Source organism: Pelophylax lessonae (assembly GCF_965119305.1).
Source record: "Pelophylax lessonae genome assembly, chromosome: 3".
Classification (NCBI taxonomy): Eukaryota; Metazoa; Chordata; class Amphibia; order Anura; family Ranidae; genus Pelophylax; species Pelophylax lessonae.
This window is the reverse complement of record NC_138770.1, coordinates 349,701,178-349,725,212: the sequence shown is the minus strand read 5'-3', so window position 1 is coordinate 349,725,212 and position 24,035 is coordinate 349,701,178. Positions and strand designations below refer to the sequence as shown.

The 24,035-nt window shown below is 42.1% G+C and overlaps 1 protein-coding gene across 1 annotated transcript in view; it reads right to left on the bottom strand.

Annotated features, from left to right (window-relative positions):
• Positions 1-24,035, bottom strand: part of LOC309549497 (CD109 antigen-like) — a 356,480-nt gene that overhangs the window by 184,366 nt on the left and 148,079 nt on the right. Inside the window, exon 11 of the mRNA XM_082249831.1 lies at positions 2,026-2,135. Within this exon, the coding sequence (XP_082105957.1) occupies positions 2,026-2,135 (110 nt within the window). The remainder of the gene's footprint in view (positions 1-2,025; positions 2,136-24,035) is intronic.

The following is a 24,035-nucleotide window of genomic DNA, read 5'->3' as shown; positions in this document are numbered from 1 at the left end:
ACTTCACATGTACACCTTTTAGACCCACCAGATCTGAAATCCAAAGTAAAAATCAAAAAATCTCTCTTTTTTTTTTATTTAATTTTTTCAATAATTGACTTTTTTATCAAAAATGACAATTTTTAAGAACTTTTTTTGTGTGATTTGGTGTCTGGGGGGTCTAAAGGGTGTACCTGTGAAGTTTCAGCTCTGTAGCATGTCCAGAACCAGAAAAAAAGATCATATAGGTGTTAAAGTTAAAGGAGGGTCCCGACCCACATCCCTGTTCTACTGAAAAATTATCTCTTTTTTTCATGGTTCTGGACATGCTACAGAGCTGAAACTTCACATGCACACCTTTTAGACCCCCCAGATACTAAATCCAAAGTCAAAATAAAAAAATCTCTTTTTTTTTTTTTAATTTTTTCAATAATTGGCTTTTTTATCAAAAATGACAATTTTTAAGAACTTTTTTTGTGTGATTAATAGTTAATGGGGCGTGACCCAGAACCCTGGGCACTTTTTAGGGGCGTTTATTGGGTTTTAGGGCTTAAAAATGGTGTTTTTTGATTACCGAAGTTCGGGTCCCATTAATTTCAATGGGGTTCTGAAATCCGGGCCGAACTTTCGGGAAGTTCGGATGTTCTGGCCGAACCGAACTTTTCAAAAGTTTGATCATCCTTAATATACAGTACCTTCCCAAAAACACTGACACACATGATTCCATTTTATCCTTTATTTTTACTCCCTAACAGTTCTCAGGGGGATGAATCTTTCAATAAATTGCTTTTAGTGCCCTCATGCAATTAGCCTTGTTCAATCAAAATTTTGAAAATATTAACAGACTGATAATTGCATATTATTAAAAATATAATCCCAGTCCTGGCAAACTGGAGTATTTCTTCCTAAATTCTTGAACGCGAACGCAAGAATCGCATCTGAGAGTATACTGTAATAGCTAAATTAGGTTAAAAAAATCATTGACCTGCTATCACTATAATTATGGTCTTGTTTGCCAGAACATAGTGCAGTGTGAATGTCTGAGGTGCCATCTGTAATAGGGGTAGCTGCATGCGCTTATATATTTGGTGTAAAGCAAGCAGCTGCAGTTACCAAATGGGGGCAGTGCCCAGCACAGATGGTGGGAGACCTCAGCACCTACACTACCACACGTACATGAGTAATGTACTGTGTTTTTTGTCTATTTAGTCTAGCTTCATTGTGATGGTGTATTCTCCTTCTGCTTTTGTGTTTTAGATTTCATTCTATCCAGTAATTTGAGATTAGAAAAATGCCTTCACCGTCAGCACGGTACCTTAAATTTGGAGACCCTATTGCTACTATTGGTATTGTGGTCATTTGCTTTCTGGTTCTTGTGGAATAATTCCTCCCACCGACACCAACAATGTGGTGCTATTCTGCCCACTAACATCAACAATGATCGGGATAAAATAATCGGGATAAAATAATGGGACACTAATCTTCCCACTGGCACCAACAATGGGGCAAGGTTCCTCCCATTGACACTAATAGGGGAACATTATTCCTCCCTTTGATACCAATCATGGGACAACTTTACTTCCACTAAAACCAACAATAGTACATTATTCCTTCTCATTCAGGTACTAGTATATATATATATTTTTAAATCCACTGATCACCAGCCCTGGTGCATAATTTACTACTGCTCACACTGATGCATTTCTTTTAGTCCCATTGGCAGCAGTTCAGCCCCCCAAAAGGTCTCAGGGACAGTGAATTGACCCTTTGTTGAGAAGGTTTAAGGACCATTAGTGTTATATGTGCTGTATTCTAACAGTTCTTTGTCTCCATGTGAAAAATCTCGGAAAGGAGATATCTTCCCAGAGCTTCTGGCGCCAATCATTCAAACCTCTTGTATTCTATATACACATCAGACAAGTAAGATAAAGAGGAATCTTGTTTTTTTCATTCAAATAAATACTTTAATAAGCTACTTCTAGGTTAAAACAGTGTGCAAATGCAGATATTGCATAAAAAAATGTGTCACAGGGAATGTTAACTTACATATGTAGTGAAGTTAAGCATTGGTTTGAGAACTGTGGGATAGTTGTAAAATTCACTGTAGTAATCTTTATCAATAACATATATGCTGGAAGTTTGGTTCTGTGAAATACCTAAGGAAACAGAGCATGCAAAGTATTATTAGTAATAATATATAATAGTATTATTATTATTTGTCATGCAGATACAATGCTAGTCAATTATCACATGTAATAAGAGAAATTCCACCCAAGAGTCAGTAACTCCCCATGAATGTATTTTAATATTAACTGCAATTCTACTAAAAATCAAAAATATCAGCCGATCCTAAAATGTAGTGGATGATGGAGTGCTGAGCCCCATGTTAGCTTCATGTATTTATCCACTTACATGTTTTGGGCATAAGTTATTATTTGTAGCTGGCTATAGAAATAGGAATATTCAAAAAAATTAGGCTTTGCTCTCTTCTTTAACCACACGACTTTGGCCATGCAATTTTATAGAATGCCAAATTCTAGAACATAATACCAGCAGGTAGAACAAATGGTATTTTATTATTATTAGTGAGTAAGATTAACTTTTTATCCAGAACGGATTATGTGAAAGCATAGCAATCCCATGGATGATGTAATGAAACGTAACTGAATTTTGAACACTATGCAGTGAAACCTTAACCATGGACCAGTCCTCTTTTATGGTATACTTCATGAGAGTTTATATTTTCTGCAGAATCTGAGGACTTTTCTGAACAAATGTGTACAATCACATGCATCTGCCTATTTTAACAGTGCTTAAAGTAAACCTGTCATGGTAGAATAATGGGAATTGCCTTTGCTGACTTTTTTTTTTTTTTTGGGTTGCTAGCTTCTTGACTGTTATTCTATAGTTTTACAGCTTACTGAGTAAACGCTTCAAGCTTGTTCCAGGTTAGTAACTAAATACTAAAGCTGTAAATCAATGAGATCTAGGAAAATAGCATCATAAGGTAAGCAAAGGCAGTTAATTTATTTTTTTTACTATAATTTTGAAGAGATGGTTGTGGATTGCTTTTGGTTTAGTGTGATAAGCACGCAAAAACATGTATTTGAACATTTTCAATAAAATACAGCTTACGTTATGATATAAAGGGAATCTGCCTTAATATAAAAATAAAAAATATTGCTGGTAAAAAGTGCAATTACCTATAGGTTCCAGCACAGACAGTACAAGCAACATGTGGTATTGCCAGATTCAGGCCACTGGGATAGTCTTTTCTGGGAACTGTGGCAATGGGATCCATGCAGGATCCAGGCACCAAACAAAAAGGTGTGTCAACAAAGTGCAATTTCCATGGAATACTGGATAAGAAGAAAGACGACACCACCAGGTGTCCAAAGGTACTTGGATTGCAAATTCCACTCCTAGTAAAACTTTTTACGATAGCGTGATATCAAGTATAAAGTGCAACATGCTCAAGTATATAGCTCCAAAGCTATAGCTATATACTTGAACTATCCCCTCCATGTACATATATGAACTAAATTATTTTTATATATACATGTACAGTATGTAATTGCTATTACCAATGCAATTATGTAATAAACATGTTATAATGTAATTTGTATTTACTCACTTGTCATGTGCTTTATGTAAAGTCCCAATACCACCCCCCCCCCCCTTTCATTGTATAGTGACACATTGCTTCTTAACCACTTAAGCCCCGGAAGATTTTACCCCCTTCCTGACCAGGGGGTTTTTTGCAATTTTTTACTGCGTGACTAACGGACAATTGCGATGCTGTACCTAAATAAATTTCCCACAAACAGAGCTTTCTTTTGGTGGTATTTGATCACCTGTGCGATTTTTTGATCATGCGCTATAAACAAAAAAAGAGCGTAAATTTTGCAAAAATAACAATATTTTTCACATTTTTTTATATGAAATTCCCCAAAAAAAATGTAAAAATCAAAATTTTTTAACATTTTCGGCCAATTTGTTTTACGCTACATATGTTTGGTAAAAAAAATCACAAAAAGCGTATTTTGATTGGTTTGCTCAAAAGTTATCGCGTTTACTAACAAAGGGAAAGATTTTTGTAATTTTTGGTGTTTTTTTTTTAATGAGTAATGGCGGTGATCTGCAATTTTTTTTGCGGGACTGCGACATTGCGGCGGACAGATCGGACCATTGACTGACATTTTTGACACTTTTGGGGTTACCAGTGACATTCCTGCAGTAATCAGTGCTATACCTATGCACTGTTACTGTAAAAATGACACTGGCAGGGAAGGGGTTAACTGTATTGGAGAGGGAGGGGTTAAGTGTGTCCTAGGGGCGTGCTTCTAACTGTGATTGGCTGTGGCTACTACTGTAAAAACAGAGATCAACGGTCCTACATAGTAGAACCGTCTGATCTCCATTTTTACACAGGGGAGAATGACAGGCGGCTTTGTTTACATTAGCCACCAGCCTTTCTACCTCTCTACCGACGATCGCAGTGTGACCGGCGGACACCGGGTCTGCCTGTCACACGCAAGGACTTCTTAGTGAACGAGCCGGGGCGGGCGCGCTCAGTGACAGGCTAGTGACGTATATATACAGTATGTCACTTTGCCTGGCCGGGGCTGACTGCCGCAGTATATGTACTTGCGGCGGTCAGCAAGCGGTTAAAATCAGCTAGTTTTTTTTTTTTTTTCTAACCTGGAAAGTGTGTCCATAGACACCTTTCATCTTATAATAACATTTATTATATTGCAACTTACCAACTCTTAGATGTGATTGCTCTATTAGCTTTCTTTTTATTTATTTTTTTAGGCTTTCTTTCTTTTATTTCATCTGGTGATCTGGCCAGTAAGTCTGTTGTTTTTCAAAAGAACAAGCTATCTTCCAGATGTATCAGTTACAGGGATGAGATTAACCATTTAACACTGACATGGGTGCTTACAATGATCAACTATTCTTTATTCGTGTAAAAAGGAAAAAAATGATTATTGTAATTGCTTATAAAGAATTAGCTGGAAATTGGCTTCAATTTGATGGTGTTTTTAAATCTGCTAGTACATCTAACTCTACCCTCCCCTCAGACTGACAACGATGCTGTCCAAATGTGCCCCCTGTGCTCCTCCATCCAGAGTAGGGGCATTCTAATATAGGAGGTGTGTTACTAACCAGATCACTAGGTGAAAACAGGGAAAAAAGCCTAAAAAAAAAGGAAAATGAATGCAGTCTCCACATCTAATGATCGGTAAGCTGCAATATATTACATTATTGGTTTTGGGTTTAATGCCGCTTTAGGATTATAGTGGGTTACATGTTTAAGTGTTTTTTTCTGGACTCAGCAATATAGGAATATAATGTATCTAAAATGTTATTCCCATGCATCAATATACACAATGAACATTTAGTTCTCATTTCCTTATGCTGCTGTGCTGCACTGAACAACAATGAAAATCATATTATTGCCTATTGTACCCATTCACATCAATGCTTTGCAGCTGCAGGGTGTTTTTTTTAAAGGTGTGGGTTCTACTTTGGTGAACTTGTAGTGTGATTTTGGCAACATAGACTTCAATGGAAATGCACCAAAAATACATGTAAAATGCCTGTATTTGCATTTTTTGTGTGTTTTGGCAGAGTTTTGTGTATAAAATCCAGTCTCACATTAAAAACACATAAAACACGTATAACCTGTCAAAAATGCACCAAAAACGCACTGAAAAACACAGCTGTACTAGTGTGAACCAAGGCTTATAAATAGTTATACTGTAAGTAACTTTTTCAAATGTAATGTTAATATTTGGATTTGACATTTCATACAATTAATGTTTTCACTGAGTGTGAAAAACTGGATTTTTTTACAGCAAGAGAGTCTGAAAGTATATAAACTGACTTTAAATATTTTTTTGGTGCTCTGACAGTGCGAGGTTCTACCATTGGGAAATTGTGGGAGAAAATGACACAGGATTTGCATTAAGGCTTAATGCGAGGTTCCAGATAACGGTTTATGAGCAGAGATGTGTTTTGGCTTTCTCTGGATTCTGTAAACCTGGATTTTTGCCTAGAGCTTGAAGCTTCCAAACAGTGTTGCCAACTGCTAATATTTTTACTTTGCACTTTTCTCCTGCCAGTAAATCCAGTGAAAGGAAATGGTTGCCAGTAAAAAATATAGCTGTGGCGCTCGGCTCAGAACTGCGCATGCACAGCTCCAATTCAGACTGTGTTCTACAGTTTGTTCTGGTGGGTCTGGCGGAAGCAGTGCGTGAGCGTGTCGTGTGATATCAGTGCAGTAGTGGAAATACCAGGGTCGCAAGAGTCGCACTTGCGACCGGGCCCTGGTGTTTTGTCACTGTGGGGGGGAGGCCCGCTGACTTCTCCTTTAGTTACCCTCGGGTCAGTCACTGCACACACAGCTTAGCAGACCACCCACTCAATTTGCAGCTGCAGGCAGATGATGGGCAGTTGTCAGGAGCAGAGACCCAGAACAGTAAAGGGGGAGGAGCTGGAGGAGATCTCAGCCTCTGTGTGAGGAGACCTATCCTATAATAGATTTCAGTGGAGACAGGTGGAGTGGAGAGAGCCAGGAGAGACAAGGGGGATCTGAGTGGACACTGATCACTAGCAACATGTAAGTGTCACTGATCCCGCCACACAGCACAAACAACAAACCCAATCCCCCACCACCACAGCTTCCACTGGTCACCCCCCCCCCCAGCACTGCCATTGATCACAGCCTCCTCAGCACTGCCACTGATTACTGCCCCTCCCAGCATTGTCACTGATCACCCCCCCCAGCACTGCCACTGATCGCAACCCCCCCCTTCCAGCATTGCAACTGATCAGCCCCCAGCATTGCCACTGACCACAGCCCCCCTAGCTCTGCCACTGATTGCACCCCACAGCACTGCCACTGATCACCCCCCAGAACTGCCACTGATCACAGCCCCCCCAGCACTACTGCTGATCCCATTTCCCCCCAGCACTGCCAATGATCACCCCCTCCCCCACCAGCACTGCTGCTCATTCCATCCCCCCCAGCACTGCTGCTCATCCCATTCCCCACCAGCACTGCCACCAATCCCATCTCCACCAGCACTGCCACTCATCCCATCCCCCACCAGCACTGCCACTCATCCCTTTTTCCCCCAACACTGCCACTCATCCCCCCTAGCACTGTTACTCATCCCCTGCCCCCACCATCACTGCGATTGATCCCATCTCCCCCCAGCACTGTCACTCACCCCCCAGCACTGCCACTAATCCTATCCCCTCCCACCATTTCCACTGATTCCATCAACCCCCCAGCATTGCCACTGATCACACCCCCCCCAGCGCTGCCATTCATCCCATTCCCCAGCATTGCTACTGAACACACCCCCCCCCCCCTCCAGCACTGCCACTCATCCCATTCCCCCCAGCACTGTCACTCATCCAGGGGTGAATGCACAGGGGTTACAGGGTTTCGTAATTGAAACCCAGTCCCATGCTCCAGAGGGCCCGTGCAGCCTCCTGTACGCCTGGATAGGAGGAGCAGCATTCAGAGGAACCAATCCACTAAATTTTCCTCCTGCAGCCTTTTGGCTATTCAGATGTACAGGGGGCCGCATGAGCCCCCTGGAGAATGGGGCTGGGTTGCGCCTTCTTACTACCTCCTACTGTCCCGGGATGCTGAATACTTCCCCAGCCCCCCTCATCCCCTGCAGCCGTGTTCCCCACTCCCTTCTCCCTCTGGCTGCTTGGGGAAATCTGTCAGGATAAAGAGCAGGGACCAGCCCCTTCCTTGTCTTAATAAATAGTCAGTGATCGGTACATACAGCATACTGAAGCATAATAACTGTGTTCAGTTTGTGAAAGAACAGGAAGCTCTGTACAGAGCTCTTCCTGTCCATTCATTCTGTAAAGCTGAGGTTGCAAAGGTTGAGGGCTGTGTCCTCAATCCCCTTTCTCTGCCGCAAAAGTGAAACATCAGAGATCTGTTTAGACCCCTGATATCTCACTAAAGCCCCTCAACAGTGCTCAAGAGACAAGAATTCCGGTCCCAGGAATCAGTGTGGCTCCTTTTGGGGTGTCAGGAGAACCCCTACCCAGAGGCCAGGAGCAGGCCGCACAGCAGTGCACTGCGACTAAAAGCTGAGTGAGCTGAGATAACAAGGAGAGCTGGACAATACAGTGAGAGGGACTGGTAAGAAGAGCAGCGGTGCTGCTGACAAGAGAGCCAGATGGCTCTGCATTTTCAGTTGACTGTTGTTGTTGATGGTGGAAACCCCTGCATGGGCAACTTATTTCTATGTTAACTGTTCCATTCTGTTTTTAAAAAAGTGGGCTGCCATGCCCTAAAATGCAGCTTGGACTGGCCTAACTCACTGAAAATGAATCTTTCACATTGGTATAACCACCCCAATACCACGGTGCTCATATTTATTTTATACATAGTTAGCAAATAGACCAAAAGTAAAAGAATATCACAAGTTTTTTTTTTTTTTTTTTATAATTGACAAATGAAGAAACAAATGTGAATCATTCATATATCCAGTTTGCTGTTTTCTTTATAAGAATTTAAATTGAATTTCAAATACGCCAAATATGGCAAAAATGCAGGGAAAATTCATTTTTCAAGTATCTCAGCAGCTCAGTAATTTATGGCATAACTTTGGGATGAGCTGCTCTGTTATGAAATTACAAGTTAAATAACTCTCTATGACTAAATTAAAATGAGACTTGTGTGACTCATCCAAGTATATGTTTCAAAGCAACACATTTTGTTTTCTCCCTGAATATGCAGTAACTTAATAGGGAAATATCAGGTCACTGTTCTAAGTAAATAGTTGGCCACTGACTATTTTGACATTTCTGCTGTTCTGCTGTTGCATTTAGATGTTAAACGGTGAAATTCCAGCATTTTAATAATGGCAAAAATAAGATCTACAGTATATGATTTAAGGCCATTTTTTTTAGATTGAGAAATGTTCCTCTATAATATATCCTAACTGCCTAGAAACTAGAGACATAAGTAAACTTAAAAAGCATCAATGCTATGTGACATTATTAGTTAACAGACAGGCTGAATTTTGGAAAAGTCCATAAAATTAATTGTTTCAAGTTAAGGTAATTAAAACTTAGGAACTAAGCATTAGGCTGGATATATACTGTACATTCACAAAAGTGGATACATTTCATTAATTTTTACAAAAATGACCATTACAACTTTATATAATTGTCTAGTCATACATTTAAATCTAGTGCATGCCACAACTAGGGGTATACTGCAGGGTTGGATGTAGCTTGTGCAGTAAAAATTGTCAGGGGGGCAGAAAATAGGAGGTCAGCAGGACAGTGTACAGGGGGTCAGCAGGGCAGAGGAATGGGTGAGCAGTTAGTAAGGCAGTGTACATAGGTCGTTAACTTGTAGGGAAGTGTACAAGGGTCTGCAGGGCGGAGGACAGGAGTCAGCAGAGCTGAGGACAGAGGTCAGCAGAGCTGAGGACAGAGGTCAGAAGGGTGAAGGAAAGAGATCAGCAAGAGCCACTGCTGGCAGGGCAGAGGATAGGGGGTCACTTCTGGCAGGGCAGAAGACAGGGGTCACCATTGGCAGGACATTCAGCAAAAAACAGGAGTCACTGCTGGCAGAGATTCTTCTCCCATACTTCCACTCCACACAGCCTGTGGCAAAGACACCAGAGCTTCTCCTCCCCGCACAACACATAGCTGAGATTGGACAACCTCACCTGATTAAATGACAAAGGAGTGGTACAGGCAGGGCCCCCCTACTCCACTACTCCCCCCTGATTACCCGATCATCAACTTAGCCGGGCAGTACATTTACTACTGCAAGGACAAGGAAAGTGCAGCTGTCTGCAGTATGGCTCAGCGGCCAGGCACAGTGTCCAGGGTAGATAGGGCAGTGGTTGGCTTTCGGGGAGTGCAAATTAAATCTGGGGGGGAGTGCAGCAGACCCCAGCACCCCCCTTGATCCAGCCTTGGTATACTGCATGTACTTAATGTGTGGTTTATTTCTTGAAGACCAGACCTATTCTGACACTTTTTGTTTACATGTAAAAATCAGTATTTCAAGAAAAAATCAAGAAAATTACTCATGACCCCCAAACATTTTATATATATATATATTTACACACAGTATCTCACAAAGGTGAGTACACCCCTCACATTTTTGTAAATATTTTATTATATCTTTTCATGTGACAACACTGAAGAAATGACACTTTGCTACAATGTAAAGTAGGGAGTGTGCAGCTTGTATAACAGTGTAAATTTGCTGTCCCCTCAAAATAACTCAACACACAGCCATTAATGTCTAAACCGCTGGCAACAAAAGTGAGTACACCCCTAAGTGACAATGTCCAAATTGGACCTAAAGTCTCAATATTTTGTATGACCATCATTATTTTCCAGAACTGCCTAAATCCTCTTGAGCATGGAGTTCACCAGACCTTCACAGGTTGCCACCGGAGTCCTCTTCCACTCCTCCATGATGACATCACGGAGCTGGTGGATTGTTGTACTCCTCCACCTTCCATTTGAGGATGCTCCACAGATGCTCAATAGGGTTCAGGTCTGGAGACATGCTTGGCCAGTCCATCACCTTTACCCTCAGCTTCTTTAGCAAGGCAGTGGTCGTCTTGGAGATGTGTTTGGAATCATTATCATATCGGAATGCTGCCCTGCGGCCCAGTCTCCAGTATGTCACAGTACATGTTTACATTCATGGTTCCCCCAGTGCCAGCAGCACTTATGCAGCCCCAGACCATGACACCCCCACCACCATGCTTGACTGTAGGCAAGACACACTTGTCTTTGTACTCCTCACCTGGTTGCTGCCTCACACGCGTGACACCATCTGAACCAAATAAGTTTATCTTGGTCTCATCAGACCACAGGACATGGCTCCAGTAGTCCATGTCCTTAGTCTGCTTATCTTCAGCATACTGTTTGCAGGCTTTCTTGTGCATCATCTTTAGAAGAGGCTTCCTTCTGGGACAACAGCCATGCAGACCAATTTGATGCAGTGTGCTGCGTTTTGTCTGAGCACTGACAGGCTATACCCCCACCCCTTCAACCTCTGCAGCAATGCTGGCAGCACTCATATGTCTATTTCCCAAAGACAACCTCTGGAAATGACGCAGAGCACGTGCACTCAATGTCTTTGGATGACCATGACAAGGCCTGTTCTGAGTGGAACCTGTCCTGTTAAATGGCTTTATGGTCTTGGCCACCGTGCTGCAGCTCAGTTTCAGGGTCTTGGCAAACTTATTTTAGCGTACGCCATCTTTATATAGAGCAACAATTCTTTTATTTCAGATCCTCAGAGAGTTCTTTGCCATGAGGTGCCATATTGAACTTGGGGGCGTACTCACTTTTGTTGCCAGCGGTTTAGACATTAATGGCTGTGTGATGAGGGTTTAGACATTAAAGGCTGTGTTATTTTGAGGGGACCGCAAATTTACACTGTTAAACAAGCTGTAAACTCACTACATTGTAGCAAAGTGTAATTTCTTCAGTGTTGTCACATGAAACGATATAATAAAATATTTACAAAAATGTGAGGGGTGTACTCACTTTTGTGAGATGCTGTATATATACTCTATATATATATTTTTAGTAGAGGCCCTAGAGAATAAAATGGTGGTCATTGTAATTTTTTACTTCACACGGTATATGCGCAGAGTTTTTCAAATGCTTGTTTGGGAAAAATACTATGTACACTTTACGGAATTTTAATGCAAAGAAACACAATATATAACCCAATTTTTGACAACATATAAAAGATGATGTTACACCGAGTAAATGGATATCTAACATGTAATAACATATGCACTTCGTGGAATTGCAACAAACTACAATACTTACAAATCTCCATAGGTGACGCTTTAAAAATTGTTACAGGCTACCAGTTTAGGGTTACAAAGGAGGTCTAGCACTACAATTATAGCTCTCACTATAAAACTTGCAGTTGATATCTCACATGTGTGGTGGGAACATCGTTTACATGTATGCGCAACCTACTTATGCATTCCCCTCTGAGGGGACGAGGTAGCTTTAAAACATTTTTTATTTATTTTAGTTTATTTTTCTATTTTTACACTTTCGTTTTTTTTTTTTCACTTTTATTGCTGTCAAAAAGAATGTAAACATCCCTTGTGACAGCAATAGGCAGTGACACATACTCTTTAAGAAGAGATCTGGGGTCTTTTACTCTGCCCTTAAAATCATTTGATCACACCAAGATCAGTGTAAACCGATGCTTTCCCTATTTAAAAATGGCACTGTGTTCATCTGGGGAAACAGGAAGTGACAAAAATGTTCGTCGCTTCCAGTCTCCTAGGCCATAGAGGTGATCGGAGACGATCCAGCCAGTAGGTCTGTTATTTTTCAATACCATTTACAACATCGCCATTTCAAACCTTTTACCACTGACGGGGGTGCCTACAATGATCAGCTTTTATTCATTTATGTAAAACCTTTACATCCAAAGAAAAAAAAAACTGTTTGCTGTAACTGCTTATGAAGTGTTAGCTGGAGTTCAGTTTCAATGTGTTAGACAAGTCCATCTAAGTCTCCTAGTCTAAAGCCTAGTACACACTATCCATTTTTTTTATTTCAACCCAGATGAGCGGAAAAAAAAAAAACCTGACACCTCTGGATAATCTTTTTTCTGTATCTGTGTCTGTATATGGTCAGTTTCACTATACTTATGTCTACTCTGCTGTGTGTTGAAATCATGGGCAGAATCAGGGCAAATCTGCCTGCAATTCAAATTGCCCAGGTGTGAATGCAGCCTTAGACACTAACATCACAAAATGTTCCCTACCCAACACCTGAATGCTGGTGTCACATGATAACTAAAATGAACCACCTGAATGAGAAGTGACAAGAATTGGGGTCAGGCTGCTGTAGCGAACATTGCAGTTTAGCTAATGTATGGAGACTGATATGAGGATGATGATGAGTGAAAGTAAGCAGCTCCCGATCAGCACACTAATCATGAAGTCTGTAATTAATGAAGGCCCAGAAGAGCACTAATAGGAAGTGTGCCTACTGTGTCTCTAATGCTGTTATTTAGGGGTTGTGGCAAATAGCACATCCCTGGATGACTGGATGTAAGACTACTTAGGGAGAGTCTGTTGAATGTCACCAGGAGATAAATATTCTACAAATTAATCATCTTCAAAAAATGTCATGATTAAATACATCAAATGGCACCCATAATGCCCAAAAAAATTATCATGATAAGTATAAAAGTTAAGTTACAGCTACAGCACGGAAAGCTAGTTCTATTGGGGCACATCCGGAAGTGTTTGTGATTGCTGGGTCCTCAGGACCCAGCGCATCACAGATTGGGGTAAAGGACGAATGACAGCAGCCCTTTATGACGTGATCACTGTCAACAAACTGGCGTCATGTCCAGTTCAGCTCCTCTCCTCACACTGATACAGCATGAGAAGCAGGGGAAGCTGCCACAGCTTGATTTTTATGTGCCCACAGTACTCATCAGTGCCACATGAGTCCCCCACAGTGCCATCACAGTGCCACATGAGTCCCCACAGTGCCATCACATTGCCACATCTGTCCCCACAGTGCCATCACAGTTCCACATCAGTGCCCTACAGTGCTCATCAGTGCCAAATTAGTGCCCCTACAGTGCACATCAGTGAGTTCTTATCAGTGCCCATTAGTGCCCTACAGTGCCCACCAGTGATTGCTTATCAAAGCCACCCTATCAGTGGATTCACATCAGCACCCATCTGTGTGGTAAAAGTGTGTACAAAGTGTCTAAAAAAAATTTCATTTTGTTTCCACATTTTCCAAAAACTTGTGTAAAAAATGTACATTCAAAAGACGCACAATGCCTCATAGAATATACTTTGGGGTGTTGCTTTCCAAAATGTTGTGGGTGTTTCCAGGGCTCCAGGGCCTTAGATATGCTGCTCCCTGCATGTTGGGCCTCTGTATGTGACCAGGCTGTGAAAAAGTCTCACACATGTTGTATTGTATTGTATTGTACTTTACAAATATACCATTTTACTTTGTACTTGTCAAAGGTGTCATTATCAAGTGCCAACATTTCCTCCATTCGCATAATGTCATTCACAGCAGAAACCCACAGAGATAGTAGGGGAGTAACATCTGTTTTCCAAAATAAGCAATGTAGGGAGGAGAGAAGATGTCTGGGCAACTCATGGAGGGAGCACAGCCATTCAAATTCAGTAAAGAAGTGATGCATTTGAGTGGAGAGAAATAACTGTTTGCAGAAGGTTGACAGATGGAAAGTGGTAAGCCAATCTCTCAGTCCTGCAGGGGTGACCAGGGTTCCATGTTGGGGGTGCACAAACAAGTTTACTCTCAGCCATGCAGAGCGTGAAAATTAGCTTACTGTGGAAGGTCCCCCCCCTGGGGGAAAGCAGGGCTGTCAAATAGCGGGGTGAGAAGAGAGGGGTCAGAGGAGAGAACGGTACATATGCCTCTCTTATACCATAAATGAAGGGCAGTTAAGGTCAGAGGAGAGCAGGAGGGTAGGCGGTGAAGGTCACGACTATAGCCCCAAAAAAGGGGTCAGATCTTGCTTGGTCATGGTAGAAGCTTTAGTGAAAGGGCGAGGGAACCATTCAAGAGTACATGCCATTATTGCAGCTTTATAGTAGAGTTCAGAATCTCCTCCTGAAGCTTTGGTAAGGTGAGTCCTTTTTATCCGACCCTAGAAAGATCTCTGTTCCAATTGAGGCAAATTGATAAAGACCTCAAGGAAGTAAAAAATACGGACCAACTAAGGGACAGTTTGAAATAAATATAGCAGTTTTAGAAGGGTGTCCATCTTTAAGGTGTTAATGCGCCGAACCAAGGTAAAGATAAGCCCCCCAAGAGTCCAGATCCTTCCTAATACAAAAGAGAAGAGGGACGTAATTAAGCACGTAAAGGTCAGCCAAGTTGGAAGGGTTTTACAACTCCTAAATAGGAAATGCCTTTAGTTTGCCATTGAAAAGAAAAGTTAGCACAGATTTGGGACATCTTAGCCACCAGCAAAGACACATAGAGAGCTTCCGTTTTGAAGATATTATGTTTAAAATTGCTGAAAGCCCCAAATCTCTGGAATTCACAAAAAAGTGAAGGGAAAGAAGTATGCAGGTGTTGGACATAGACCAAGAGATCATCTGCATAGAGAGGTATGTTGTAGTTTGAAGTAGGTGTCTGGATCTCCTGGATGGAATTATTTTGACGAATGGCACACACCAGGTGTTCTATGATGATGACAAAAAGAAGGGGAGAGAGGGGACACCCCCGACGTAAGCTATTAGATGTGTCAAACGACTCAAAGAAGGGTACCATTCACTAAAATTGATGCGGAAGGTCAAGAGTAAAGGGACATACTGTAACTTCAGTGATAAAAGCAGTTCCCAAACATAATTGTTCTAGCGAGAGGCACAAGAATTGCCAATTAACCCTATTGAATGCTTTTTCAGCGTAGAAAAATAAAAGGCATACCTTTAAATTATGACATTGATGGAGATGAGGTGGATTGTTTTGGTCTTGTTGTCTCTCATCTCCCGGCCTAGGACAAGGCCTACCTGATCCCTATGGATCACTGCAGGCAAAAGAGGAGACAGACGGTAGGCAAGCACTTTCGCAAAGAGCTTGATATCAGTATTTAAGAGAGATATTGGTCAGTAACTATTGGTTTACCTGGTTTTGGGAGAATAGCTATATTGGCCCTTAGAAGCCCTTTAGAGGGTTGGATGGAATCATCAATAGAGTTAAATGCTTTAGTGAGTACAAGAGTGTACATGTCTCCTTTAACCACTTGCCCACTGAGCACTTATACCCACTTACTAACCAGGCCAATTTTCAGCTATCAGTGCTGCCACACTTTGAATGACAATTACTCAGTCATGACACACTGTACTCAAATGGAATTTAATCACCATTGGGTTTTTTATTTTTTGTGCTATAAAAAAAAAAGATCAAAAAAGTTTGTAAAACAATGCATTTTTCTTTGTTTCTGTTATGGAATTTTGCAAAATAGTAATTTTTCTTCATAAATTTTGGCCAAAAGTTATACTGCTTCATATCTTTGATCTTTGGTAAACATAACCAAAATCAGTGTATATTATTTGGTCTTTGTGAAGTTTATAGCGTCTACAAGCTATAGTGCCAATTCTTCAAAAATTAATCACACCTGATCACACCTGATGTACTGACAGTCTAATTTCTTGAGACACTAACAAGCCAGGAAAGTACAAAAACACCTCAATACAATACAATACAATACAACATGTGTGAGACACAGAAATGCTCTCAAAATACACCGTCAGCCCTCCCCCAGCTCAGGTCTACCTTGGTGCAGTTATGCAGTGCTTTTTCCCTAACATCGCTTTTAGTACTTTCTTCCTATACCATCCCATGTTGTCGCTCATGCGATACCTCTCTTGACCAAACAGGCCTCCTAGGTTCTCCATTTCTTGATCCCTACCCTAGCTTTCCTCCTTTCATCTTTTTCCCCTTTTACCTCTTTCTTTTTCTCTCTCCCCCCTTTAATTTTCCTTCCGTTTTCTCCTCCCTGTCTCTCTCTTGTACAATTGTTGTTCATTTAATTTCACACCAGGCTATATTTGGGTCAGTGGCATACCTAGAGCATTTGGCACCCAGGGCGGATCCTATATCTGGCACCCCCCCCCCCCCCCCAAAAACGTTAAAATGTAAAAAACACTCACAAAAATGTATAATGTTTTGAAGAATATATATATATTTATTGCACATATTTCACAGCCCCCCATCACAGTGCCCCCCCCGTCTCTCTAATCACAGTGCCCCCTTTTGCACTCTCTGCCTCCCCTGCACAGTCCTACCTTCAGCATAAACAGATAGCTAATACTATTAGCAGTGTGTTTAAGTTTGAGTAAGAGATTGGGGACACACTACAGGAGATGGTCAGAGACTGTGGACATGATACAGGAGATAGTCAGAGACTGCAGACATGATACAAGAGATGGTCAAAGACTGCAGACATGATACAAGAGATGATCAGAGATTGCAGACATGATGCAGTAGATGGTCAGACACTGTAGACGTGATACAAGAGATGGTCATAGACTGCAGACATGATACAAGAGATAGTCAGAGACTGCAGACATGATACAGAAGATGGTCAGAGACTGCAGACATGATACAAGAGATAGTCAGAGACTGCAGACATAATACAGAAGATGGTCAGAGACTGCAGACATGATACAGGAGATGGTCAGAGACTGCAAACATGATACATGAGATGGTAAGAGACTGAGAACATAATACAAGAGATGGTCAGAGACTGCAGACAAGATACAGGAGATGTTAAGAGACTGAGGACATGATACAATAGATGGTCAGAGACTGCAGCCATGATACAGGAGATAGTAAGATACTGAGGCCATGATACAAGAGATGGTCAAAGACTGCAGACATGATACAAGAGATGATCAGAGACTGAGGACATTATACAATAGATGGTCAAAGACTGAAGACATGATACAAGAGATGATCATAGACTGCGGACATGATACAGTAGATGGTCAGAGACTGCAGACGTGATACAAGAGATGATCAGAGACTGCAGACATGATACAAGAGATGGCCAGAGACTGCAGACATGATACAAGCGATGGTCAGAGACTGCAGACCTGATACAGGAGATAGTAAGAGACTGAGGCCATGATACAAGAGATGGTTAGACACTGTGGACATGATACAGGAGCTGGTCAGAGACTGCGGACATGATACAGGAGATGGTCAGAGACCGCAGATATGATACAGGAGATGATCAGAGACCACAGACATGATACAGGGCGTGGTCAGAGATCACAAGCATGATACAGGTCAGACACTGAGGACATGATACAAGAGATGGTCAGAGACTGCAGACATGATACAGGAGATAGTAAGAGACTGAGGCCATGATACAAGAGATGGTTAGACACTGTGGACATGATACAGGAGCTGGTCAGAGACTGCGGACATGATACAGGAGATGGTCAGAGACCGCAGATATGATACAGGAGATGATCAGAGACCACAGACATGATACAGGGCGTGGTCAGAGATCACAAGCATGATACAGGTCAGACACTGCGGACATGATACAAGAGATGGTCAGAGACTGCAGACATGATACAAGAGATGGTTAGAGATGTTGGACATGATACAAGAGATGGTCAGAGACTATGAACATGATACAAGAGATGGTCAGAGACTGCAGACATGATACAAGAGATGGTCAGAGACTGCAGACGTGATACAAGAGATGGTCAGAGACTGCAGACACGATAGAAGAGATTTGCAAATATTGAGGGTACAGCGCTAAAGTAAATAGTGCAAGGAAGGTGCTAATATATAAATCAAAGTGACATTGTGCTATATAAATATGTTAAAGTCCAAACGATATTGCATAGATGTATTGAAAATGCCACCAATGGAGGGCGTGCCCGGAAGTGGACATGTGAAGCTGCACTCCGTGAGTTCCTCGTGAGACTCCCTCCCTACCAAGGCGCCCATCCGAGAAAGCGAGCCTAAACCCAGCGTGCAAAGAGCGGAGCAGAGGGGGTGAACTACAGGGACTCCTACCTAGCTTCCCCCGCCAGCTAGAGGCGGTGACCGGACTCCACAGCTGCTCCGCATACCGGGTAGCTTGCCTGGCCGTTAAGTGATTAGACCGGGACCCGGGGGTCAGGACGTGTGACGTCAGCTATCGTCCATCCGAACGCCCGGAGTGAGGAGAGGGGAGAGAGCCGGTGCTCGGCCAGTTAGAAGGCTGTAGTGGTCCCTAGTGGTCCGTGTAGGGGAAGACAACTTGGCGGCTGGACACTTGAATAATAGAGCCGGCGGGCGAAAGGATATGTGAGCCCGACGGTAGCGGGGGGATCCCGACCTGCCTCTGTTAGCTACAGGCTGACTTTCGGCTTACCATAGGATCCCTGCGCTCGGTCTTTCATCTGTCTTCCGCCTGCTAGCCGCTGCTGCAGCTTCGATCCCCAGCACTGCTTGTATGCCCCTCTGATAGTCCTCTGGCCGGACTTCACTAGCTCATCCCTTACTTGGATGGCTCTCAGATCGGATGGCGCCCTGAGATAGAGGGTTGGCTGGTCTGTGCGGGTGTGTTTGCAGTCTCCCTCCTCCCTCCCCTGCTCCCATCCCGAGCCTGAGCCCTACTGCAATTGCAGCACTGTTTCTGAACACGGGACAGACGATTACTGCAAAGTGCCTGTGTCCAGTGGTGGCCTGTACGAATATCAAATCCAGAGGGACAGAGGTAGCAGCCTGTATTCCCATCCCAGCCTGCCTGGCAACACGGTATGCAAGAAGTATCCCGGAGAGGCCGTATACTCAGAAGCATAGGATTGTCAGAAGAGAAAAGTACTGGAGAAGAGTCAACCTGCCTAAAACCGTGAGTGAAACTTCCTACTCTCGATTAAGACTATATGTACCAGTAAATAAAATTGACAGAGACATCTCTAGTGTTACACAGACACACGGTCACATCGGGGATAAAGCTGGAAGGAGACAGATGAGGAAGTGTCCTGTAAGAAATTAACTCCTTCCATCTCCTGTGGGCTGTGGGAGATTTGAAGAGGAAGGATAATATAGAAGGTGAAAAGTGGCAAAGTGCCGAGCGTGCGGTGAGGGACTCATAAACTTTGAGTCACATATGGCTTGCTAGAACACCCCAGAAAACTGAATGAGATCAGGGGGGCTAATTAGCTTTGCATCACTGGCCTTTATTCCGTAAGATAAAGAGTTAGTATGACCCTTACAAAAAAGCGTAAGGTTAAAAAGAATACTGCAAAAATTCCAGGGAAACCAGAAGGAGAGATAAGGAAATTCCTCTCTACCAGCCTAAAAACTACAACAGCAAGTAATATGGCGGAGCTGGGGGATATGCAGACAGATTGGGATTCTAGTGACATCACAGACTCTAGGGCTACGTCACCCCTGGAGGAAAGAGACTCCGGATCTAACTCTAAATTCCAGACAGAGAAGAATGCTCCATCTCCGAGTGCCCAATGGGCGGCGCAAATGGCGGAATTTAGAACTATGATCAGCTCTCTTCCAACCAAATTGGATATAGAACAACTAGTGAACCGAGTAGAGGAGACCCATAAAAAGGAGATCCAGCTTATTAAAAAGGAGATTCAAGCACTGTCCACTAGACAAAGAGAGGAGGACACAGAAATTGCTGCAATAAAGGAGCGGCTATCAGGGCTGGAGAGGAAGACAGAACATCAGGGGGAAAAAGAGGCTAGGCTGCAGTTACAGATTGAAGACATGGAAAATCGAAGCCGCCGTAATAATTTAAGAATTCGAGGCCTAACAGAATCACTAAAAAATACACAACTGGAAGAATCAGTAAATAGGCTATTCAAGGACATTATGGGGGCAAGCTATCCGGGTAAAATAGAGTTCGACAGAATACATAGAGTACCCGGCCCAATGAAGAGAGATCAGGAAAGACCAAGAGATGTAATCTGCAAACTGCACTATTATGCCCAGAAAGAACTGATACTGAGAATGGCACGGGACACTAGAGAGTGGAAACTGGAGGGAATGACCATACAGGTTTTATCGGATATCTCTAGAGGGACTTTAAAGAGAAGAGCCATACTGAAACCCATTCTGGAACTGGCTAGAAGAAAGGGATGTACATATAGATGGGGCTTCCCATTCACAGCAACATTTAATAGAGATGGACGTTTCTTCACTCTACGCAGCTTCCGAGATAGAATAGCTCTCTTTGATTTCCTAGGGGTCCCGGAGATAGAGATTCCAAATTGGTTGGGAAAGAGCAGTGACTCTCCTAGAGACCTTACACAACCTCGGGGGTTGGAGGGGAGGGGGGAAGGTGGGGACTAGGGTCTAGGGTCACTTTATCGGGGGAGCGGATAACCAGGTTTTCTAGGGGAACTTAAAGGGGATAGAAGGGAAGAAGAGAGATGCAATCCTTTGGGTATGGGGGAGGGATGGGTCGGGGTTGAAGGGAAAGAGTCTCTTCCCCTGGGCCCTTCATTGTATGCCTTGGGGGGTGGGTTTCCCCCCCTTTTTTTTTTTTTCCTTCCGGCACGGTGAAATATAAGGGCACAGCATCCACCACAAAGTTAGACTTTTCGAAGTCCTTAAGGGAAAGGGGGATCTCACGTGACAGTGGGATTAACCTCCTTTACCCCACTTCTTTTCCTTTTTTTTTTTTTCCCTTCCATGTTTTTTTTAGAACACAGTGAAACTTAGGGGTATAACACCCACTACTGAGATAAGACACTTGAGTTCTGATAAAGAGGGTGCACCCAATGTCTTTTTTTTTTTTTTTTTTTCCTTTATTTTTTTTTTTGCACGGTTGAATTTATGGGCACAGCATTCACTATTAAGTTAAGACTTTTTAAAGTCCCTAAGGGGAATGGGGGTCTCACATTCTTTTGTGGTTGACTTTTTTCACCCCACCTCCTTTTTTTTTTTTTTATTTGTTGTTATAGTGGATTATTGAATATAGGATATATTATCATACCAATGAGGATTGCTGGGAGCCGTAGTGGCCTGCCCCTAGGAGGTATAGAGACCCAACAAAACAATTAGCAAATAAGAGTGGATTAGGGAGGTTAATTGTGAAAACCACATAAAGTGCAGCCACACTTTTCATGTCCCTCCTATTACCCAATTTTTAATATTTTACCCCTTGTCCCAAAAGAGAAAGAAAAAAAAAAAAGAGAAGAGAGAGAAAATTTATTTTTTTTTTTTTTTTTTTTTTTAACAGTGAAGTTTATGGGGATAGCACCACCAATTACGTTAAGACACTTAAGTTTTGATGAGAATATTGTATATACTTTTGTTTTTTCCACTTATAGGCACTATTAAGTTGAGGTTATTAAGTTTTGAGGGGAATGGCGGATTCACAGTTATTGGGAGGGGTTTTTTTTTTTTTTTTTTTGCCTGGCACTGGGAAGTATAGGAATACTATACCCCCGATTAATTAAGACACTGGAATGGTGGAAAGTCTATGGTTGATTTTTTCTTTTTTTTTTGGAGCACAGTGAAAATTAGGGGGATGGTATCCCCTACTGAGCTAAGACAATTAAGTTTTGATGAGAATATTGTACTCATTTTTTTTTTTTTTTTTATTATATATATGGTACGGTGCTAATGTGGGGCACAGATAGCCCCTATCAAATAGAGTTAATTAAGCTTCAAGGGGAATGGGAACCCTACACGTTATTGGGGCGAGCTGAGGTTTCCTTTTTCTTTTTTTGATGTATTGTATAGGGGAAGCTATTGTTAGACATCAAGGCTCTAAAAATATCTATAGAGTCTCAGGAGGGGAGTATCTCAGGGCCACAGAAAACTAGGGGCTAGGGCTAAAGAGGAAGAAAGGGATGGGTAGTGGAGATAGGAAATAAAGCATACAAGCAAGAGTAGGGAGGGAGAATGCGGGGACAAAGCGGAAGGCCTCAGGTAATTCCCTGTAAAAAGTTTAGAACACACAGGTGGCAGTAAAATGCCGTGTGTTGGAAGGATTTAAAAATCCGACCTGGGGATCCGACCGGGAAGAGCTTTGTGCTCCAACCGGCAGGGTAGGATCCACAGGGAAGGGCACAGGAGTGATTGGAATAGTGTGAGGTGTGTGGACGAAAGACTGAGTGAGTGATTGCTGATAGTAGGTTGTGAGATTTTTTGGGGGGGTTTTTTTTTTTTTTTTTTCCTTTCTTCCTCTCCTCCTCCTCCAATCTGCAGTTTCCATTTTTGTAAAAAATGGAGAATATAAAGATTGTTTCAATTAATGCAAAGGGCTTAAATACGCCCGAAAAAAGGCGAATATTATTATCAGAACTCAAAAGAGTTAAGGCGAATATAGCGTTTATACAAGAGACGCATTTCAGATCAGGGAATTTACCATACCTAAAAAATAATGCATTTCCATACATATATCATTCAACTTACACACAATCAAAATCAAGAGGGGTATCAATATTAATTGATAGTAAGACACCATGGCAAACAGAGGAGAAGCTATGTGATGACAGCGGTAGATATCTCTTCCTAAAAGGGAAAATAGGAGAAACACAAATGACGCTGGCAACCTTATATTCTCCTAACAAGCAACAGGACAGATTTGTCGCCAAAACATTGAATATACTCAGAGAATTTACTCAAGGTCAATTGATAGTGGGGGGAGATTTCAATACACCGCTGTCTCCCGTGGCTGATACCTCTAAAACTAAATCTACTTCCTCAGAAGTGATGTGTCGGCGGATGAGGAAGAATATTTATAAGGAACAACTGATAGATGTATGGCGTCTCCAGCACCCAACTGAAAAAGAGTTCAATTTTTTCTTACATCCGCATGAGACCTACTCGAGAATAGATTTCTTTTTGGTGCCACATGCACATCTTCGGGCGGTGATACACACCGACATCGACAGCATTTCATGGTCAGACCATGCAATGGTGTCGATGGTTTACAATATATCCACAGTTAAATCAACTAAACAAAGATTCTGGAAATTAAATGAAAGTCTGTTACAGATAGAGGAAGTAAGGTCAGAGGTACAAAAAGAACTTAAGGATTACTTTGACTTTAACGATCTACCCGGCTGTGCGATAGGCACGTTATGGGAGGCACATAAGTCTGTGATAAGGGGAATTCTAATTAAGCATGGTGCAAGAATAAAAAGGGAAAGAAATAAACAATTGCTAGCATTACTAGATAAGCTTAAAATATTGGAAACGGAACATAAAAAAAAAAAAAGGCAAACATAGCAGTAGGGGAATTAACCCTAGTAAGAAAGCAGATACTCGATTTAATGCATTATAAAGCGAAAGTCACGATACAAGTATCAAAGAAAATCACATACGAATCAGGGAATAAATGCGGTAAAGTTTTAGCAAGATCTGTTCACAATCAAAAAGTAAGATCCTATATCCCTCAAATTCGATCCCCAGAAGGAGTTAAAAAAATACTGCCTGATCAAATAGCGGAAGAATTCAGGAATTTTTATTCACTGCTATACAATTTACCGGAAATAGGAAAATCGCAA